Source organism: Monodon monoceros, unplaced genomic scaffold (genome assembly GCF_005190385.1).
Source record: "Monodon monoceros isolate NGI ecotype Baffin Bay Population unplaced genomic scaffold, NGI_Narwhal_1 Super_Scaffold_18, whole genome shotgun sequence".
Classification (NCBI taxonomy): Eukaryota; Metazoa; Chordata; class Mammalia; order Artiodactyla; family Monodontidae; genus Monodon; species Monodon monoceros.
Genome location: NW_021703774.1, coordinates 112,797,604 through 112,821,461, shown reverse-complemented (window position 1 = coordinate 112,821,461; position 23,858 = coordinate 112,797,604). Strand labels below are relative to the sequence as shown.

The 23,858-nt window shown below is 38.3% G+C and overlaps 1 protein-coding gene across 1 annotated transcript in view; it reads left to right on the top strand.

The window, feature by feature from the left end:
* The window catches only part of PTGFR (prostaglandin F receptor), a 53,499-nt gene extending 30,042 nt beyond the window's left edge, over positions 1-23,457 (top strand). The window contains exon 3 of the mRNA XM_029229635.1: positions 22,043-23,457. Coding sequence (XP_029085468.1) covers positions 22,043-22,333 — 291 coding nt within the window. The 3' untranslated portion in view covers positions 22,334-23,457. The remainder of the gene's footprint in view (positions 1-22,042) is intronic.
* The last annotated feature ends 401 nt before the right edge of the window (positions 23,458-23,858 follow it).

Here is a 23,858-nt window from a genome sequence, read left to right as displayed (position 1 = left end):
TATTCAGTGACAAACAATTGAAGACAACCAATACATTTTTCCAAGAGGCCGCTTAAGTGTAGGGTTGACGTAGCATCAAGTTTAACACCACACTGAGAGTGGAGAAGGCAGGAACATTCCTGAACCGCCATTATAGGCATGATTCATTTCTACAGAGAGTCTTAAATGAGGTGACTGAATCCTGCTAGGCATGTCTTAGTGCTCTTGCCTTTTGCTTTGTTTGACGTCATTTGTCAGCAAAGAATGATAGAAATGTGTGGTGTGAGTGGACAGAGTAGAGGTAGCCTGGATAGCGCTAACATCCAGTTTGCCACAGACATCCAGGGTCCCAAACAGTTTCACCTATAGGTCCTCCTGAACACTGAGGGCAGTGACAAGAACACCAGTGATTTTATTGGGAATGAAGCCAGGTCACCAGCATTTTCATATACTCTTTATGATGTAGATCCTCATTTGGGACAAATAGAAAGAATGGGGTCACCACCTATGTCATTCTTTGGCAAGCTACCAGTGAGGCAGTAAGCAATACCTCAGTCAGTAGCATGGCAAGGAAATGCTCATAACAAACACTGTGATTCGTGAGAGTAATGTTAGTGAAGTGTCTTTGGTGGAGCAAAAGTTTGGGGTCAGTAGTGAGTCAAGGAGATGTTTCATGGATGGGTTGCCGTCACCCATTAAAAGGGATAGAATGCACTTGTGCTCATTGTAGAGGTAACCAGGACTTACCCATAAAATAGGTGGAGGACGCAATCTGCTTCATAAAAGGCAGATCCCACAAGGCCGTGTAGCTCTTGTTAAGGATTAATGATAGCATGGCTCATGTTTCTTTTCTAGTAGAACACTTTGGCAAATTCTCAAAGTCTTCTTATACTTACCAAAAGCCATACACTTCAGCCACAAAGGAAGCTGATATAATTCACATTATCAACTATGAATTTTAAGGTAAGATAAAATGCTTTATAAAACACAGAAATGTTGCAGTCAGTACTTTTTTTTTTTACATCTTATTGGAGTATAATTGCTTTACAATGGTATGCTAGTTTCTGCTTTATAACAAAGTGAATCAGCTATACATATATCCTCATATCTCCTCCCTCCTGTGTCTCCCTCCCACCCTCCCTATCCCACCCCTGTAGGTGGTCACAAAGCAACAAAAGGATCCCCCTGTGCTATGCAGCTGCTTCCCACTAGCTATCTATTTTATATTTGGTAGTGTATATATATCCATGTCACTCTCACACTTCATACTAGCTTACCCTTCCCCCTCCCTATGTCCTCAAGTCCATTCTCTACATTTGCATCCTTATTCCTGTCCTGCCCATAGGATCTTAATAACCATTTTTTTTCTTAGATTCCATATATATGTGTTAGCATACGATATTTGCTTTTTGTCTTTCTGACTTCACTCTGTATGACAGACTCTAGGTCCATCCACCTCACTACAAATAAGTCAATTTTGTTTCTTTTATGGCTGAGTACGATTCCATTGCGTATCTGTGCCACATCTTCTTTATCCATTCATCCAATGATGGACACTTAGGTTGCTTCCGTGTCCTGGCTATTGTAAATAGAGCTGCAAAGAACATGGTGGTACATGACTCTTTTTGAATTATGGTTTTCTCAGGGTATATGCCCAGGAGTGGGATTCCTGGGTCATATGGTAGTGTTATTTTTAGTTTTTTAGGGAACCTCCATACTGTTCTCCATAGTGGCTATATCAATTTACATTCCCACCAACAGTACAAGAAGGTTCCCTTTTCTCCACACCTTTTCCAGAATTTATTGTTGGTAGATTTTTTGATGATGGCCATTCTGATTGGTGTGAGGTGATACCTCATTGTAGTTTTGATTTGCATTTCTCTAATGATTTGTGATGCTGAGCATTCTTTCATGTGTTTGTTGGCAATCTGTATATCTCCTCTGGAGTAATGTCTATTTAGGTCTTCTGCCCATTTTTGGATTGGGTTGTTTGTTTTTTTGATATTGAGCTTGATGACGTGCTTATAAATTTTGGAGATTAATTCTTTGTCAGTTGCTTCATTTGCAAATATTTTCTCCCATTCTGAGGGTTGTCTTATCATCTATTTATAGTTTCCTTTGCTGTGCAAAAGCTTTGAAGTTTCATTAGGTCCCATTTGTTTATTTTTGTTTTTATTTCCATTACTATAGGAGGTGGGTCAAAAAGGATCTTGTTGTGATTTATGTCATAGAGTGTTCTGCCTATGTTTTCCTCTAAGAGTTTGATAGTGTCTGGCCTTATATTTAGGTCTTTAATATATTTTGAGTTTATTTTTGTGTATGGTTTTATGGAGTGTTCTAATTTCATTCTTTTACATGTAGCTGTCCAGTTTTCCCAGCACAACTTATTTAAGAGGCTGTCTTTTCTCCACTGTATATTCTTGCCTCCTTTATCAAAGATAAGGTGACCATATGTGCATGGGTTTATCTCTGGGTTTTCTACCCTGTTCTATTGATCCATATTTCTGTTTATGTGCCAGTACCATACTGTCTTCATTACTGTAGCTTTGTAGTATAGTCTGAAGAACAGGAGCCTGATTCCTCCAGCTCCGTGTTTCTTTCTCAAGATAGCTTTGGCTATTCAGGGTCTTTTGTCTTTCCATAAATATTGAGAAATTTTTTGTTGTAGTCTGTGAAAAATGCCATTGGTAGTTTGATACGGATTGCATTGAATCTGTAGATTGCTTTGGGTAGTATAGTCGTTTTCACAATGTTGATTCCTCCAATCCAAGAGCATGGTATATCTCTTCATCTGTTTGTGTCATCTTTAATTTCTTTCATCAGTGTCTTATAGTTTTCTGCATACAGGTCTTCTGTCTCCTTAGGTAGGTTTATTCCTAGGTATTTTATTCTTTTTGTTGAAATGGTAAATGGGAGTGTTTCCTTAATTTCTCTTTCAGATTTTTCATCATTAGTGTATAGGAATGCAAGAGATTTTAGCGCATTAATTTTGTACCTTGGTGGTTTACCAAATTCATTGATTAGCTCTAGTAGCTTTCTGGTGGCATCTTTAGGATTCTCTATGTATACTATCATGTCATCTGCAAATAGTGACAGCTTTACTCCTTCTTTTCCGATTTGGATTCCTTTTATTTATTTTTCTCATCTGACTGCTGTGGCTAAAACTTCCAAAACTATGTTGAAAAATAGTGGTAAGAGTGGGCAACCTTGTCTTGTTCTTGATCTTAGTGGAAATGGTTTCAGGTTTTCACCATTGAGCATGATGTTGGCTGTGGGTTTGTCATTTATGGCCTTTATTATGTTGAGGTAAGTTCCCTCTATGCCTACTTTCTGGAAGATTTTTCTCATAAATGGGTGTTGAATTTTGTCAAAAGCTTTTTCTGCATCTATTGAGATGATCATACGTTTTTTCTCCTACAATTTGTTAATATGGTTTATCTCATTGATTGATTTGTGTATACTGAAGAACCCTTGCATTCCTGGGAAAAACCCCACTTGATCACGGCGCATGATCATTTTAATGTGCTGTTGGATTCTGTTTGCTAGCATTTTGTTGAGGATTTTTGCATCTATGTTCATCAGTGATATTGGCCTGTAGTTTTCTTTCTTTGTGACATCTTTGTCTGGGTTTTGTATCAGGGTGGTGGTGGCCTCGTAGAATGAGTTTGGGAGTGTTCCTCCCTCTGCTATATTTTGGAAGATTCTCAGAAGGATATGCGTTAGCTCTTCTCTAAATGTGTGACAGAATTCGCCTGTGAAGCAATCTGGTCCTAGGCTTGTGTTTGTTGGAAGATTTTTAATCATACCCTCAATTTCAGTGCTTGTGATTGGTCTGCTTATACTTTCTATTTCTTCCTGGTTCAGTCTTGGAAAGTCATGCATTTCTAAGATTTGTCCATTTCTTCTGGGTTGTCCATTTTATTGGCATATTGTTGCTTGGAGTAACCTCTCATAATCCTTTGTATTTCTGCAGTGTCCGTTGTTACTTCTTTTGCATTTCTAATTCTGTTGATTTGAGTCTTCTCCCTATTTTTCTTGAAGAGTCTGGCAAATGGTTTATAAATTTTGTTTATCTTCTCAAAGAACCAGTTTTTAGTTTTATTGGTCTTTGGTATCGTTTCCTTCAATTCTTTTTCATTTATTTCTGATCTGATCTTTATGATTTCTTCCCTTCTGCTAACTTTGGGGATCTTTTGTCCTTCTTTCTCCAATTGCTTTAGATGTAAGGTTAGGCTGTTTATTTGAGATGTTTCTTGTTTCTTGAGGTAGGAATGTTTTGCTATAAACTTCCCTCTTAGAACTGCTTTTGCTGCATCCCATAGGTTTTGGGTTGTAGTGTTTTCATTGTCATATTTTTCTAGGTATTTCTTGAATTCCTCTTTGATTTTTTCAGTGATCTCTTGGTTAGTAAGTAATGTATAGTTTAGCCTCCATTTGTTTGTATTTTTTTACAGTTTTTTTCCTGTAATTGATATGTAGTCTCATAGCATTGTTGGAAAAGATACTTGATACGATTTCAATTTTCTTAATTTTACCAATGCTTGATTTGTGACCAAATATATGATCTATCCTGGAGAATGTTCTACGAGCACTTGAGAAGAAAGTGTATTCTGTTGTTTTGGGATGGAATGTCCTATGAATATCAATTAAGTCCATCTTGTTTCATGTGTCATTTAAAGCTTGTGTTTCCTTATTTATTTTCATTTTGGATGATTTGTTCATTGGTGAAAGTGGGGTGTTAAATTCCCCCACTATGATTGTGTTACTGTCGATTTCCCCTTTTATGGCTGTTAGCAGTTGCCTTATGTATTGAGGTGCTCCTATGTTGGGTGCATAAATATTTACAGTTGTTATATGTTCTTCTTGGATTGATCCCTTGATCATTATGTAGTGTCCTTCTTTGTCTCTTGTAGTAGTCATTGTTTTAAAGTCTATTTTATCTGATATGAGAATTTCTACTCCAGCATTCTTTTGATTTCCATTTGCATGTAATATCCTTTTCCATCCCCTCACTTTCAGTCTGTATGTGTCCCTAGGTCTGAAGTGGGTCTCTTGTAGACAGCATATATACGGGTTTTGTTTTTGTATCCATTCAGCCGGTCTGTGTCTTTTGGTTGGAGCATTTAATCCATTTACATTTAAGGTAATTATCAATATGTATGTTCCTATTACCATTTTCTTAATTGTTTTGGGTTTGTTATAGGTCTTTTCCTTCTCTTATATTTCCTGCCTAGAGAAGTTCCTTTAGCATTTGTTGTAAAGCTGGTTTGGTGGTGCTGAATTCCCTTAGCTTTTGCTTCTCTGTAAAGGTTTTAATTTCTCCATCGAATCTGAATGACATCCTGGGTAGAGTAATCTTGGTTGTAGGTATTTCCCTTTCATCACTTTAAATATGTCCTGCCACTCCCTTCCGGCTTGCAGAGTTTCTGATGAAAGGTCAGCTGTTAACCTTATGGGGATTCCCTTGTATGTTATTTGTTGTTTTTCCCTTACTGCTTTTAATACTTTTTCTTTGTATTGAATTTTTGGTAATTTAATTATTATGTGTCTTGGCATGTTTCTTCTTGGATTTATCCTGAATGGGGCTCTCTGCACTTCCTGGACTTGATTAACTATTTCCTTTCCCATATTAGGGGAGTTTTCCACTATAATCTCTTCAAATATTTTCTCAGTCCCTTTCTTTTTCTCTTCTTCTTCTGGGACCCCTATAATTCGAATGTTGGTGTGTTTATTGTTGTCCCAGAGGTCTCTGAGACTGTCCTCAATTCTTTTCATTCTTTTTTCTTTAGTCTGCTCTGCAGTAATTATTTCCACTATTTTATCTTCCAGGTCTCTTATCCGTTTTTCTGCCTCAGTTATTCTTCTATTGATTCCTTCCAGAGAATTTTTAATTTCATTTATTGTGTTGTTCATCATTGTTTGTTTGCTGTTTAGTTCTTCTATGTCCTTGTTAAACATTTCTCATGTTTTCTCCATTCTATTTCCATGATTTTGGATCATCTTTCCTCTCATTACTCTGAATTCTTTTTCAGGTAGACTGCTTATTTCCTCTTCATTTGTTTGGTCTGGTGGGTTTTTACTTTGCTCCTTCACCTGCTGCATATCTCTCTGTCTTTTCGTTTTGTTTAACTTACTGTGTTTGTGGTCTCCATTTTGCAGGCTGCAGGTTCATAGTTCCTGTTGTTTTTGGTGTCTGCCCCTAGTGGCTAAGGTTTGTTCAGTGGGTTGTGTAGGCTTCCTGGTGGAAGGGACTGGTGCCTGTGTTTTGGTGGATGAGGCTGGATCTTGTCTTTCTGGTGGGCAGGATCGTGTCTGGTGGTGAGTTTTGGGGTGTCTGTGACCTTATTATGATTTTAGGCAGCCTCTCTGCTGATGGGTGGGGTTGTGTTCCTCTCTTGCTAGTTGTTCAGCATAGGGTGTCCAACACTATAGCTTGCTGGTCATTGAGTGGAGCTGGGTCTTAGTGTTGAGATGGAGATCTCTGGAAGAGCTTTTCCCGTTTGATATTATGTGGAGCTGGGAGGTCTCTGGTGGACCAATGTCCTGAACTCAGCTCTCCCACCTCAGAGGCTTAGGCCTGACACTGGTCGGAGCACCAAGACACTGTCAGCCACATGGCTCAGAAAAAAAGGGAGAAAGAAAGAAAGAAAGGAAGGAAGGAAGGAAGAAAGGAAGGAAGGAAGGAAGGAAGGAAGGAAGGAAGGAAGGAAGGGAGGAAGGGAGGAAGGAAGGAAGGAAAAAATAATTAAAATAAAAAATAATTATTAAAAATTAAAAAAAATAAAAATTAATTAAAGAAAAGAAAGAACAAACAAACCAGAAAACAAATCCAGCAATGATAACAAGTGCTAAAAACTATACTTAAAAATAAAAATAAAAAGGGACAGACACAACCCTAGGACAAATGTTAAAAGTGAAGCTATACAGATAAAATCACACAAAGCATACACATACACACAAAAAGAGAAAAAGGAAAAATATATATCGTTGCTCCCAAAGTCCACTGTCTCACTTTTGGGATGTTTCGTTGTCTATTCAGGTATTCCAGAGATGCAGGGTACATCAAGTTGATTGTGGAGATTTAATCCGCTGCTCCTGAGGCTGCTGGGAGAAATTTCCCTTTCTCTTCTTTGCTTGCATGGCTCCTCAGCTTCAGCTTTGGATTAGCCCCCTCCTCTGTGTGTAGGTTGCCCGAGGGCGTCTATTCCTTGCTCAGACAGGACGGGGTTAAAGTAGTTGATTCAGGGGCTCTGGCTCACTCAGGTCGGGGGGAGGGAGGGGTACGGATGCTGGGCGAGCCTGCGGCAGCAGAGGCCAGTGTGACGTTGCACCAGCCTGAGGCGTGCCATGTGTTCTCCGGCGGAAGTTCTCCCTGGATCGCGGGACCCTGGCAGCGGCGGGCTGCACAGGCTCCCGGGAGGGGAGGTTTGGAGAGTGACCTGTGCTTGCACACAGGCTTCTTGGTGGCTGCAGCAGCAGCCTTAGTGTCTCATGCCCGTCTCTGGGGTCCGCACTGATAGCCGCGGCTCGCACCCGTCTCTGGAGCTCATTTAGGCGGTGCACTGAATCCCCTCTCCTCGCGCACCAGGAAACAAAGAGACAAGAAAAAGTCGTCTCTTGTCTCTTCGGCAGCTCCAGACTTTTTCCCGGACACACTCCCGGCTAGCTGTGACGCACTAGTGCCCTTCAGGCTGTGTTCACCCAGCCAACCACAGTCCTCTCCCTGGGATCCGACCGAAGCCCGAGTCTCAGCTCCCAGCCCCGCCTGTCCCGGTGGTTGAGCAGACAAGCCTCTCGGGCTGGTGAGTGCTGGTCGGCACCGATCCTCTGTGTGGGAATCTCTCCGCTTTGCCCTCCGCACCCCTCTTGCTGTGCTCTCCTCCGCAGCTCCGAAGCCTCCCCGCTCCGCCACCCGCAGTCTCCGCCTGCGAAGGGGCTTCTAGTGTGTGGAAACCTTTCCTCCTTCACAGCTCCCTCCCACTGGTGCAGGTCCCGTCCCCATTCTTTTGTCTCTGTTTATTCTTTTTTCTTTTGCCCTACCCAGGTACGTGGGGAGCTTCTTGCCTTTTGGGAGATCTGAGGTCTTCTGCCAGCGTTCAGTAGGTGTTTTGTAGGAGCTGTTCCACATGTAGATGTATTTCTGATGTATTTGTGGGGACGAAGGTGATCTCCGCGTCTTACTCCTCTGCCATCTTGAAGGTCCCCCAGTCAGTACTTTATTTCAGAAAGAACATCAACTCAACCTAATAACTGTATATACTGCATTGAAGAGTTTTGGTTTTATTTAAAAGTTGAATTCTTATGACTTTTTAAAAAGCTATGGGATTAAATGTTTCAATGGTATAAATGCAGTAATTTTTCATATTGTCGTAAAATGGTTTAGTTTTTAGACAATGATTGCTGGCCTCTGAGTCTTAACTGTATCTTAAACTAACAAAAGAATTTATTGTAATTTTTGATGATGATGATGCTGATGCTAATACACCAGTAAATGACAGCCTTTCTGAGGTCTTAAGTGATGATTAATGGAATGCAGAAATGTCATTTTAATTGCATTCCCAAAATCATGTCAAACAGACACATCAATGACATGCTTATGCCAAACTTTTAAGGTCTAAATTTACCACTTCAAATAACTGAGTCTCTTACCTAAAATAAAATAAAATAAAATAATAAATTTAAAAAGATCCCCTTTCCCCCAAACCCTACAACCCATTAATTCTGCTTCTATTGGATGTTGAACATAAAAGTATCATGAACTTGATGAGTGTTGGCTATTCATTTATTTATGATATGATGTGGCCATTGCAGCAAATTGGGATGGTTTTCTGCATTACTGAGAAGACTGTATACCAATTCACAGTGAGGCACTCACTCTGTGCCCAGTGCAGTGTAAAATAAGAGTCATGGTTTGTGACCTCCATGGACTATAAAGTTTCTTCTCATTCATTCTTTCATTTGGTATTTATTGAGCACCTGTTATATACCGCACATTGAACAAGGCACTTGGGATAAAGGAGTCCACAAGACAAAGTCTTTCTTTTGATAGAATTTACTGTTTAGTGGAATGGTATGTGCTTCTGAAACAGTTGAAAATTGGGTAATACATAACAAAGTGTGATGAGAAAGAACCATGTGGAGTATAATGATTGCACTAGATTGTTTCATAGAGGAAACAGATTTGGAACAGAGCTTTATGGCTAAGTGTTGAAAATCACATGGGAGTGAATTTGTTTGGATTTAGGCCAGTAGACTGTTGTCTAGAGAATGCTAGTGTATACACTGATTTGCAACTAAGGAAGACGAATTTCAGTTTGCTGCTTAGATACCCCAAAGAAAAATTAAAAGTGTAACTACATCTCTCCAGAGAATTAAGTTCAGAACGTAAAAAAAGAAATCTCAATGATTAACAAGTTGTCTTATCCTGGTGGCCAAACAACCAGACTGACTCAAGTGTTGCCAGGAAATGGAATTATTAATTAAATTGACTGGATAATCTGCGAGGCCTGATTTTTTTTCCTGACCAGAAGTATATGTTGATTTCATTTTGAACTATACTCATATTATGCTTTAGATTTAAATAGACATTGGTTATAATCCTGACCCAGACTCTACCTAGTTATGTGTTCTGTGTCTCAATTTGTTCATTTGTAAAGAGTTTGTAACAAACTTACCCATAAGGTTGCTGAGAGCCTTTGCATTTGGTCTGTGGGCTTAGGTTGCCTTTTTCAATGACTGATTTTCTCTTAAAAATGGTGGATGTTTTTTCTCTTTAAAGGGACACTCATTTCATTAAAAATTCCCATTACATAATAAATTATTGTGCTAGAGCCTAGAGAAGGCTTTAGAAAATCCTTCCGAACTTCTGTAGTAATAAACCGACTTTGCCTGTAGGAAATTTCTCTTTGGAAAAACATAATGTGTTTCAGGGCAGATGTTTTACTGAAACACCTTAACATCTGTCCTGAAACACCTTACTGCTACAGTCTGCTTTTGCTATTAAAACAGTGTTGCCACTAAGTGTCCATCGACAGATGAATGGATAAAGAAGATGTGGCACATATACACAATGGAATATTACTCAGCCATAAAAAGAAATGAAATTGAGTTATTTGTAGTGAAGTGGATGGACCTAGAGTCTGTCAAGCAGAGCAAGTAAGTCAGAAAGAGAAAAACAAATACCGTATGCTAATATATTCCATATATATGGAATCTAAAAAAACAAATACCATATGCTAATATATTCCATATATATATATTCCATATATATGGAATCTAAAAAAAAAAAAAAGGTTCTGAAGAACCTAGGGGCAGGACAGGAATAAAGACACAGACGTACAGAATGGATTTGAAGACAAGGGGAGGGGGAAGGGTAATCTGGGACGAAGTGAGAGAGTGGCATGGACATATATACACTACCAAATGTAAAATAGACAGCTAGTGGGAAGCAGCCACATAGCACAGGGAGATCGGTGCTTTGTGACCACCTAGAAGGGTGGGATAGGGAGGGTGGGAGGGAGGAGATATGGGGATATATGTATATGTATAGCTGATTCACTTTGTTATAAAGCAGAAACTAACACACCATTGTGAAGCAATTATACCCCAATAAAGATGTAAAAAAAAACAACAACAGTGTTACCAGCAGTCAAACAAAATAGTTTTTTATTCCCAAAACAGTGCACCTCCAATACTACAACTGATTTCCAACCAGTTGTTCTCTCTTTAAATCATAGGTGAGTTGTTAATAATTATCTTAGTCATGACATTTTAGATAAACATTTTTTGATTAGGGTGAAAATATCTTATGCATCTCTTGTTGCTAATGTTTAGAGCATAACCAATATTTCTTTAGCCTAACTATGGGTTTAAGGTAGATAATCATAGCTAGAAAAAAACCAGAGTTTACAATACTGCTAAAAGCATAATTCAAAGTAAAATGCCTCAAATCATTTTTATAACAAGGTAGGACATATAAAGAAACATACATATTTTCATACACGTTTTCTTTTTCTAAGACCTAAAATATTTTCCTACCCATTTTTTATTTTCAATGTTGCCTAAGAACAGAAATGATCGACTAAGGATAACAATTAGAAGTGTGGATTAAAAAGTAATTTTAAAAAAAGATTCAAAAGGGTATTTGAAGACCAGTCAAAAGGATGAGAGGAAAGAGACTAATAAAATGATAATCATGCCATTTATCATGGGGTAGATAAGAAGAAGAAGAAAAAAAAATGATGCTGAGCTTTGTCTATTCTATCACTTTACATCTATTAGTTAATATTAAAAAAAATACCTTTCCCTTCTGGATAAGTAGCTCTCCTCTGCCCTTGCAGCTTTTTGACAACCGTCCTTCTGAGCCTAAGTTGGTACCCAACTCATATGACTTACCTGTCAGTTGCATCTGTTGTTATGGCACAAGAGATTTGGAGCAATACATTTATAAGCATATGTTCACGATTTAAATAAAAGTTACTAGTGAAAGTATATTAATAGAAATACCGGGTGAGAGAGTGCTAGAATCAGACAGAAAGACAATTAGACATAGGCAGACAGAGATAGAAACCTAGAGATTTAAAAATGAGACCTACCAATGCCAGGGAGACCAGTACATGAATCTTTATTCACCATCTCCCACTCCTCAAATCCTGACTCCACCACATTTTAGTTGGGTGACCTGGGGCAAACCGCCTAACTTCTCAGTGCTTCAGTTCCTTCATCTTAATATAGGGATAATACTGCTTTCCTCAAAGAGTTAACAGGTTTAAAAATGATATTAGGTATAAAGTGTTAAAACAGTGCTTGGAACATAGTGACTACTCACTAAATGTTAATTGTTATTTTCTTTTTATCTTCTCGTTCATGAATGTAACATAGCACTACTGGTCTCATTACTGGGAATGGTAAAGATCACAGGCTTTGAAGCCAGATAGACTTGGATTTAAATCCTGCCTCTGCCATTTACCAGCAGTGCAAACTTGGGCAAGTTAATGTCTTTGTGATTTAGTTTTCTTATCTACAGTATCAGAAAAATAGTGACTACCGTTGGGAGTTTTGTTAATATATATCTAGTGCCAACATGACTTTTCCTTTCCCTTTCTACCCTCCATTGAAGACAGATTGGGATTCCATTATTCCTACTATGCCCAAGCCACCTTAGGTGGGCCTAGTCTTCCTGTACCACTCTTGTGACTGGAGGTGTCAGACACTGAAAGGAATATCCAATGGCTAGCAGTAGGTGGCTTCTCTAAAATTAAATCAAACTGATTACCAGTGAGTTTGATTTAACAGTGGTTGAATCTAACAACTTATTATGTAGAAAGTGCGAGAATGGCACAAGCTCGCTCTTTTTTTTTTAAATGGTAGTAAACATTACATTCTTGTTCAAAGAATGAGATAAATTTTTAGACAATTTTTGAAATCTTTTCTTTGAGTTATACTTGATGTACAATATTATGTAAGTTACAGGTGTACAATACAGTGATTCACGATTTTTAAAGATTAGACAACTTATCTGAATGAAGGTAAAAATTATTTTATCAGTGTTCCAAAAAAGTTTTTCATTTTGACTTTTTCAGTTTTGTTTTGTCTCCTTTGGAATTACTGTTTGCATTATGTTTTGATTTGGTTCAAATTCAAAAACTTTAAAAAGGTAAGTCTCTTTCACTCTTGTCCCATCCCTGACAGGCAACCACTTATATTAGTTTCTTATTTATTCTTCCAAAGACATTTCATGAATAGTCAGGTAAACATAAATATATGTATAAATTATTTTCCCCCTCATACAAAATGTAATATGTGCTTTCCTGCACCTTGCTTTTTCACCCTTAACAATGTGCCATAGAGACAGCCCTATTAGAATATATCAAGAGTGTCTCACATCTTTTTTTTTTTTCTTACAGTACTTTCTTGTATAGATATACAACGTTTCTTTTTTGTTTGTATTTTTGGCGTTTATTTATTGATTTAAATTGAAGTATAGTCGATTTACAATATTTCAGGTGTACAGCAAAGTGATTCAGTTATATACTCTTATATATATTCTTTTTTCAGATTCTTCTCTATTATAGGTTGTTACGAGATGTTGAATATAGCTCCTTGTGCTATACAGTAGGTCCTTGTTGTTTACCTATTTTATGTATAGTAGTGTGCATCTGTCAATCCTAAATTCTCTATTTATCCCTCTCCCCCTTTCCCCTTTAATAACTATGTTTGTTTTCTATGTCTGTGATTCTATTTCTGTTTTGTAAATAAGTTCTTTTGTATCATCTTTTTACATACATATAAGTGCTATCATATGATATTTGTCTTTCTCTGTCTGACTTACTTCACTTAGTATGATAATCGGTACAAGCTTTTTAACCTCTAAGACAGAGAAGTCTCTGTTGTAGCACCTTGAATGCACCCATTCCCCCTGCCTCCCATTTCCAAGCTCCCAAGTCCTTCTGGGATCTGGCCAGTGGAAATCTCTGCATCTGCATCTGTCCTCTTCACCCTCCCATATCAGTCTCAGTTTTGACCAGAGACTATGACCCTTCCCTAAGGACAGGAAAGATTTCTGGGGAGATGTTTGATTTCTAACCTTAAAAAAGTTAAATATTTAAAACTCAGTGTAATTAACCAGGTCTCTTTAAGTAAATAAGCACTTTTGGGCAGACTAAAACTTAATGGTCTGAAATATCTGAGGCGTTCGTTGAAACACATGTCCACATAAGCTTTCTTTTATGTCTGTTGTTTTTCACTTTGAATCCTTGACTTGGATCTGGGGTTGTCAGGCCTGCTTTCTGCTTAAATCTCTGAACTTCTGTTCTTGAAATTGCTTGTTTCTTCTTGTCTTTCTCACCTAAGCTGTGGGAGTCTTTTCCCTATTGTCCTGTGTAAGGTGGAGGAGAAGGATTTGAGAAAGTGAAAGACATAATTCCTATCCTCAAGACACTTACAATATAACTGAAGGACTACTATACATATACTGACATTATCTCATTATATTTTTCGTATTACACTGATACTATGTCTGTCAATGCTCATGAAGTGGTGCCAAACATGATGGGAATGTATTTAGAATGAGAGATTACCAAGCTATAGAGAGCTTAGGGAAGGCTTCCTGGAGAAGATGGGGTAGGAAGGATAGAAGGATAGGTCATTCCCATGAGGGAAGGACAGGAAAATGACATGTTTTTGGCATTTATGAAATACTTGATAAAAGAATAAAGAAGTTGAAATAAGATAAATGAATAAGTAAAAAAGTTGAGTCTGGAAGACCAGTTAGGAGCCTGTAATATAATGTTCTGGTTTTTAAGTGATAAGACACTGAAGAGGGAACAGGATGTGGGTTTGAGGGACATCGTCAAAGAGCGTATGCATTGGTGCTGCCTCAGGTTTGACATATGAGGCTCTGGAACTGGATGTTTATACCATGAAGTAAATCCACTGACAGAGTCATAAATCTGTGACTCTAACTCTGCATATATTTAGATGTATGAATATATTGATGTGTATTTATACATTCATACATCTAAGTGTGAATAATTTGGAAACAAGCAGGGAAAAGTGAAGGTTATCTTACTCTACATATTCACTAAGAGTACAATTAATAAGAAGCTTATTTCCTATAATGTGCTAGAAGTTAGGATCCATTCATAGGCTGCATGCCAAGGAGAAACTAGCTGACATACTCCTGGAAGCACAAATAGGTAGTTTGTCCAGATCACAGGAAATAATTGTTCCATTGAGCTTTGTACTTACTGGACCATTTGTAGAATGTTAATTTTATTTCTGACCAGTGCAATTTTTAAAAGGAAGAATGAAACTAGGGTATAAGAGGTAGACAGCCAGGAGTTTGCAAACTGTGTTGTATGGGGAGCAGTTGAAGAAATGAAGAAAATATAAGACCAGCGTTATCTTTAAAGTATGTGAAAGGCTGACATTAAACAAGTGCATTTATTCCATGATGCTCCGGAGAGGAAAAATTAAGATACATAGAATAAATTTTAGCTTGTGATAATAGAGAATGTTCAACAACTCACACAGTTAAAATGGCAGAGATTCTTTCATGAGTAGTGCTGAGTCTTTCCTACTAGTTACTTAAGGACACCTGCAAGGAATTTGTGCTTTGTGGAGAAGACTGGACTAGATAAAGGAAACTTTCCTGTGTTCACTAAGATTTTGTGATTCTGTCTTCTCAGGTGACGTGATGTAGACAGGTACATGTGTACATAATAAATGAAGCACATTTTGTTTTCCCTTCTCTCAGGATTAAATTATATTTTTGCTTTCTTTGAAACATGAACGTAGGTCTTAGTGGTAGTGATCACAAAATCACATAATCATTTACTGTAGCTCATGATTAGATTTGGGCCGAGAAACTTTAGCATAGTTCCTCGGACCCCTCTGACTCAGAGACATCAATCCTAAACCTTGTTTTATGGCCTCTGCCTTATTCTTGGCCTCTCATAGGGGCAAGTTGGATATATCTGTGTTAATCTGAAGGGAAAAAGAGAAGGGCTTCTTCAGGCATTTTTACAACTGGAGCAGGGCTTCAATCCTGCCCTGCTTTCTTCTTCCATCCCCACCACTGCCTCAGGGTGGACGGAGAGGTCGGCTGGAGCAGAAGATTCCCGGCCCCTTCTCTAGGCCTGGTTGCCGTGAGAGCTCTGTTCCCTCAGGCAAGTGTCTCTCTCAGTGTCTCCCACTCCCTAGGAAGCTTTGTTTACTCTCCTGAGTGAAGTTTGGTAAGAATATTGAGCAAGTAAATTGCAGGGCCCTTAGGCAGTCTGGTGTAGTAATTAGAAGGACAAGCCCTGGACATGCTTTCATTCAGGCCCTGACATTAACATGGACTGGTCCTTTATCTTATAGAACCATAGTTCCCTTATCTGTAAAGTGTAGATAACAATAGTACATATGTCATAAGGTCATTGTGAGGTTTATTTGACCTAATACATAAAAAGAGCTTTCCTAGCACAGGGCAGTACTCAGTTCTAATTTTAGTTGTTATTATTTGTGGCTGTAACTCTTACTCATAGGTGGCATAGCATGTTGCTCTGGTTTACAGGAGACTTTCTGCCTTTCCCATGATTTAGGATCCCATAACTGCCAGGATGACCAGTTCTTATGGTCTGATGCTGGCCTGTGTTTTGTGTTTTTGGTTTTTTTTTGCGGTACGCGGGCCTCTCACTGCTGTGGCCTCTCCTGTTGCGGAGCACAGGCTCCGGACACGCAGGCTCAGCGGCCATGGCTCACGGGCCCAGCTGCTTCGCGGCATGTGGGATCCTCCCGGACCGGGGCACGAACCCGTGTCCCCTGCATCGGCAGGCGGACTCTCAACCACTGTGCCACCAGGGAAGCCCTGGCCTGTGTTTTGATGGTGGTCCAGTTCTATGATAGAGTCTGCAGTTGTAGTAAAGATGTTCTCTTAACTGTATAGTTTGTTCTCATTCATTTATGAGTAAGTTTCTCTCATTGTAGCTCAATACCATCTCTATTTGGTTTGTAGAACATATCTTTTGATTGTATTCATTTCACATTTCCTATATTTTTTTCCTTAAAGAAATCACATGTGATATATATGTATATGTGTGTGTGTGTATGTGTATATAAACATTTTATTTATTTAAAATTTTTGTTATATTTTGTATTCTGGGATAAATGTATTTTATTCCTTTGAAAAGTGTCAGAAAAAAATATACAACTTGTTTTTTTTTTGTAATGCTTAGCAGCAGGGGACTATGTGAACGATTATTCCTAGGAGGTCTGGCATAAATTTTCCCTCTAAACAGACTCAAAAAAAGTGCAGGCCTGGGAGGAGATACTGGAATAGAAAATGAAAATACACGGATTCTACAAATGAACCTTCTCTAGAAAGATTAATATTTTGTTCTTTCAAGTATTATACTTTTTTTCTTCTCTATGCACTGTTCAGTTGAAAATTTTTCCCGCTCTTCATTTTGCACCTGATTTCCTCAGCCGGCATGAAGCAGCAAAGATGCATACAAAATATTATGGTTTAGGACAGTCCCATTCTAGGGGGAGTTATCTTGATATAGCATGCCCTGTTTTCTCACTTCTTTGTAACTGTCAATGTCTTTAGGCAGAGACAAAAATGTGCTGTCAATCGGACCATTGGTTAATCCTCTATCAACAAATCAAACAGAAAAAAAAAATTTATTGTACAAGTGTTTGTATTTTGCAGCACTGATGTATACTTTAGGGGTAGACAACATTTCACAGCTATTCTAGAGTTGTGGTATAAGAAATACCACGTGTTTTTGTCCGTTTCTCCCCGCGCTATAATATTTCTGTCTTACTTATCTCTGAATCATTCACCATGTGCAAATACTGTCTTAATTTTAATGAGTATTCAATAAATAGGAAATGAGTGAAATATTACCTTCTATATTCAACAATGTAGAAATTTATAAAATTCATGTATGGGAAAAGTTCATAGTTGAAAGATATATCCTGTTAGAGCCTCTACATTTCAATTTGTTACTTAAAAAAAAAATCTATTATTTGGGAGTTACACTAGAGTAAGTTTTTTTCTCAAGGTTCTTGTAGTTACTGATGCAGAGATAAAATATTCTATTTTAAGAATAAATGCTAGAGTTAAATCACCACAAATATATTCAACTCTAAAAGTTACCTGTTGTATTGAGATGGATTCAGTGATTTATATAATGTATCTTTTCCAAAATTGCCATTAAGGCAACTTAAATGAAAATGAAATGAAATGAAATGAAATTTCTAATTTGCAATACTCATAGGTGCTGTGACATTTAAAAATCATTCATCTATATCTGGTTCTTTACTCACTAGTTATCCAAATTAACACATAGATTGAACTTCTCAAACTTGGAGGTGTAATGAAATGCTTCCTTGGTAAAGCTTCCAGATGGACCATTGTCATCATCTGGTAAGACTGGATTGTAATCGCATAATCACAGTTAGCCCCCATCTCTGTGGTTATTCAAGTGCCAACCCTAAAGATCAGTCTCTGGATGATTATGCTATAAGGGACAATAATTTGCAAATCAGTGAACTGTACTTCTGTGTATGCTTTCAGTCCCCAAAGAAAGTGTCCCTGAACTAAGTGTTTTATGATGACAGAAAGGAGGAAAGGAATGGTCTGCTTCTTGGAATAAGAAAGCTATGTGTGAGGGGCTTCCCTGGTGGCACAGTGGTTGAGAGTCCACCTGCCGATGCAGGGGACACGGGTTCGTGCCCCGGTCTGGGAAGATCCCACATGCTGCGGAGCGGCTGGGCCCGTGAGCCATGGCCGCTGAGCCTGCGCGTCCGGAGCCTGTGCTCCGCAACAGAAGAGGCCACAACAGTGAGAGGCCTGCGTACAGAAAAAGAGAGAAAGCTATGTGTGAAAATACCTGCTTTAGTGACTAGATGAGAACCATGTATAGTTGTCATAGACATTGTTCATGTGAAAATAGATGTTAATAAAATGCTAGAAAATAGCTTGGCATCTAAAGAAGTTGGATATTCTATCAGAAATGGTTTTTTGATTATGTACTCATTTAAATTTCCTTAAAAAATGGTGCCAAGGAGAAATACAAACTCTAGCAGAAACAAAATTCAAAATTAGTGAAGTCTGAGTAAATGAAGTTTTGATGTACTAGAAAAATTGCAAAAACTCATTAATTACTGCATCTGTGATCATGTACCAGCAAATAGCTCTGCCTATGGTACCTTTTATATGTCTTTATTATATTACTTACAAATTATAACTGTTTGCTTTCTTGTCAGTCTCTCATCATAGGGACTTCATTCATTTAATTCATTCAACAAATGTTGACCTGCCCTACTCTATGCCAGGTGCTGGGGATACAGCAGAGAGCCAGATAAAAATACATGCCTCAAAGATGATATTTTAGTGGCAGAGACAGAAGTAAAAACTAGATAAAGAAGCGAAACTTTGGGGAACTAAGATGCCGCACATGCCATAGGGCGAAGTTTGGTAACTTGCTTTAAAACAAATTAAGACTGAAACACAAACATCAATGCTTTCATTTTTTCCCATTACATGAAATTACCATAATTTATCCTTTGTTGCATACTTGGTTGTCCTGAATTTTCAATAATATACTATTGTCAACAATATACTATGATCTTTCTTTTACATGAATACTCCACCCACATCTTTACTGGTGGGTAAGTGGTTGGTGCTTCTCCCAAGCTAGGCCCTAAAGCAACCTGTCTTCCAGGTTGGGGCTGGGGGTCAAGGGAGGGAGAGAGAGGGAGTGCCTGGCCACTGCCCTGGTGTTCTGGAGAGAAGCCTGGGTACTGGCTGCCCTCAGCAGAGGACTCAATGGCTTTTCACGGCTGGTGACCACAATGCTGCTTGCAGGAAGGGAGGAGAGTCAAGTCAGAGGAGTGTGTGTCATGTAATTCAGGCGTTTTTTTTTTTTAATTTTTATTTTATATTGGAGTATAGTTGATTAACAATGTTGTGTTAGTTTCAGGTTGTTTCTAAACTAGGCCCAGCTGTTCCATGCAATTGCACCAAGCATCTTTGTTCCTGACTACACAGAGCCATGTCTTGGCTGGGCTCTGAGATCTCCAGGAACACACCTAGTCATAAATAGGAAATGCATTCACTTAATATTCATGAGGCAAGAGGAAGATTGATTCCTTCATTCTTGAACCAAAAAAACCCTCCCAAAACTCAGCAAATAGATTTTAAGTTCTATAAGGGCAGGAAATGTCTGCTTTGTTTGCCACTGTGTCCTCAGTGCCTAGCACATTTCCTGGCACATAGCAGATAATCAACACATATTTGATGGGTAAAGAAAAAACAAGAAGTGAAAATATTGGGTTGGCCAAAAAGTTTGTTCAGGTTTTCTTGTAAGATGTTATGGAGAACCTGAACGAACTTTTGGCCAACCCAATATCTCAATCCGATAGCCAATTGGGGCTTGGCTCTGCTTTCTTCTGAGAGAAACAGGGCTCATATAGGCTTACTTCTTCAATCCTGCTGGCTAACTTGGGGAGCAGGGATATAGGACTCTGGACCTGACCCAGGTACTGTTGTATGGGGACTAATTTTCTCTGTGTTTGATACATTTTTGATACTTTGATACATTTTTCCCCTACAAAAGGACCCATAAAGGAAAGAACCATTTCCCAAAGGATCTGTGTGGACTGCAAGATCTTGTTCCTTTTAGTGGCAACAAACCACCTTGGAATCCTTTACTAGTGGATGGTGTTGTGTTAAAACTTTTAGAAGCATTCTAAGCCTCAAAGTATTAGACCTCTGTGATGGATGAGCAGATGTTTCTCTGATGACTAGTTGCTGTGCTTCTAGAAATAGCCTCAATGAATAAAAAATAATACAATTTTATTCATTTCAGCACTTACTAAGAACATCTTAGGTCTCAGCTTTGTACCAGATATTAGAAATAAAAATAAAAAGAAGAGATGATCATAGATATACAGGATAATACAGGCAGTGTGGCAAGTGATACAACTGGGTATAGACAGGGTGCTGGGGCAGCACAACTTGCCAATTCATCTCAGTGAAGTCGGGGAAAGTTTCATGGAGGTGAGCCCATTTTGACATGGGGTTTGAAGGATGGGTAGGAGTTTGTCAGGCAGAGAAAGGGGGAGTAGAAGTTCAAAATGAAGAGACTTACACAAGCCAAAGTTCAGAAGGGAATGGTGCATTTGGGACAGACGAGGCCTTTACAGCAGTTGGAGCAGAGGGTGTTGGCAGAAGAGATGAGGTTTAGAGGAGGATTTCAGATGCATCATCAAGAAGGCAATTAAGGAGTTTCTACTTTGTTATGTAGATAATGAAGGTTTTCGTAAGGGACATTTTTCCTTCAACCATTAGTATCACCAGGCCAAAATAAGATATTTCTTCTTGATAATGATCCATCAAGAAGACCAAGAAGACTTGATTTTCCTTTCATTTGGGTTTTAGGCTTTTACATCTTCTCTTAATCCTGGTGGCATAATAATCTAAGTCTCCCTTAAGTTTTCAGTTTTACCTTTTGTTCATTTATTTGTTACTTGTTTTTATATCCTAGGTGTTTTCAAAGATATCTTGTTTGCTCTGCAGTTGTTCATTTAGAAGTTAAAGCTGGGCTCAGTGATTAGACCAGTTCTAACCTATAGCTGGGATCATTTATGGAACTTATTCTACAAAATGATCTCTTTAACATCATGAGTGGTCAGGAAATAGACACATGAGACCAAAATCTACATTGTTATTGTTAAGTCTCAATGGTAATGAAGAGGGGAACCCACTTCCTCAAAGCCCTTAGGAAATCTCATTGCATTTTGGAATATTTTAGCCAAGTTAAGGCTAGGGTAAGAGATGAAGGAAAGGGAATATGAAAGAGAAGACATTAGTATCATTGTAGTTACCAAGCAGAAAATTTTAAAAGTAACATTCCAGAACAATATAACATACCATGTGCAAATTAGTATCAGATGCTCTAAATAATTTTTTTAAAACTCTATAGTTTATCCAAACTTTAGCTTATCTATACTTAATTTGCATAAATAAACTTTAGTTTTTTCATTGAAATTTACAAATGTGTGTTGGCTTTGAATTTTCTCTTCCCAGAAGTAAGAAAAGGTCTGTTGCTAGGATCAGTGTTTGTCCTCTCTTGGATCATTCTATTTGTGCACATTTGACTTGCCAGATAAGTTATTATTTTTGTAGTTCTGATGTCAGTTTGAATTCAAAGGATTCAGATGTCTACATCAATGTTTCTGTGACTGTTCATTTCTTTTTCTCAGTATTTTGCAAAATAACATCACTTTGTGGAAAGTGAAATGAATAGCATAAAGCAGTTTGTTCAGTTAAAAAACTATAGGACTGAGCTTTGTGACCACCTAGAGGGGTGGGATAGGGAGGGTGGGAGGGAGACGCAAGAGGGAGGGGATATGGGAATATATGTATACGTATAGCTGATTCACTGTTATACAGCAGCAACTAAAACAACAATGTAAAGCAATTATACTCTAATAAAGATGTTAAAAAACAAAACAAAACTATAGGACTGAGAAAATGTCTCTCAGCTGATTTCCGTATTTTGTTTTGCAGGTGACAATGGCCAGCATTGGAATGAATAGGCAAGATTTTATGGGTGCCTGTGAAAGAACCCTTTTTACTCTTCGAATGGCAACATGGAATCAAATCTTAGATCCCTGGGTGTATATTCTTCTACGGAAGGCTGTCCTTAAGAGTCTCTACACATTTACCAGACGCTGTTGTGGAGTGCATATCATCAGCTTACATGTTTGGGAGCTTAGCTCCATTAAAAATTCCTTAAAGGTTGCTGCTATTTCTGAGTCACCAGTTACAGAGAAAGTAACTCAGCAAACAAGCACCTAGTTCAGTAGGATGGTAAATCAGTGTAGGTCTAGGACCAAATTAAGGAAAGTTTTGGCGATATTTCAGTTAATGTATGAATATAGAAAGCCTAACTGGAAAAATCAACCCTCAGCCAGATAGTTTGGGGGGCACTTTTGTCAGATTTGGCTTTTGAAATTTGTTAAATTAACTGTATAATTGTGCATTTTCACATGTTTTTGTCAACTGGAGGTAAACATGATGAACTAATGCCACAGGAGTCAAATTGAAAACAATTTTGGGCTTATCTGTGTTATTGATGCTTTTGGAACAAGTGACTCTCTTGAAGGCTGTAGCATTTACTTGGCCTACTACCTGTGCAGTGAAATGGCTATTTGGGGGTGTCACTGCTCTATAGCAGTTCCTTATAGACTAGGCACAGTGAAGCGGAGCGCCCTCTTTTGATCTGGTCTGTTTTACCCCAGATTATGTGGCCTCAATTAGTGTGTTGTCATGTCACAGTGGATTTGTTGTGGCTTTTTATAATGACTTCCACGTACGTGACGTGTGGCTGTCAGTTTGCCTGATCTTGTGAGCCTGTTTAGAATGAGCCTATCCTTGTTATATTTGACAGATATGACTGCTTGCATTTATTATTATGGAGGTCAAGTGTTGTTTGAAGATATTCTTGTTAAGTCATAGTTTTCAAGTAATCACCATTTCCTCTGAAAATTCTAGTGTATAGTCAATACTTTTTAGAGAAACAAAGGCTCTGTGAGCACGTGTATAGGTGACATGCATTATAGCAGTTCCTAAGAAGCTCTGCCATGGATAATGCAAACCAGTAGAACTTAAACCCCAAGCGATGGGTGCAAAGAATATTGGCAAATGCGCTTTACCTTTAGAGTCATTGACACAGTGTCATTTCTATGTCAGGGAACAAAAGAAACACAACCTCTAGAGAATAATATTCAAAGACCATCTGCAGCTAGTGTGGTTCTTTCCACTTAGACACACACACATACACACACACACACACACTCACAAACACACAAAGAACATCAGAAATTTCAGTTGAAGAGGGCTCCTTAAATCTGTAATGTGGCATCTTCTAAAGCCTGTGCTACCAGTGCCAAGGAGAGGGTTGGCAATTAGCAGGCATTTTGAGACCCTTATAATGGCTAACCAAGAGATCAAGGGTTGAAATCTTTCCCCAAATTTCTCAGTGATATTTAAACTTTATTTTTGCTTGTTTGTATAACTTAACCCAAAGAATTTTAGTAATCATTCAAAATGTCGTGGGTCTATCACAGCATAGGGTAGCTAGTTCTGCTTTATAATAGGGAAATGCATTTCTGTAGAAAGTCCCTTCATTAACTGGGGTCTGTTTTAAAATTAATCTTCCCCATGAGACTGATTTTAGATTCTCTAGGAAATCTGTGCAGTTCAATTAGACTTAAATTATTATTTTCACAAATTTTTGCTTTTGACTGGTAATTTACATTGGAAGTTATTGTTAACTTTGGTCAATGTTGGTAAATTCTAATGAATACATTAAAAGAAACTG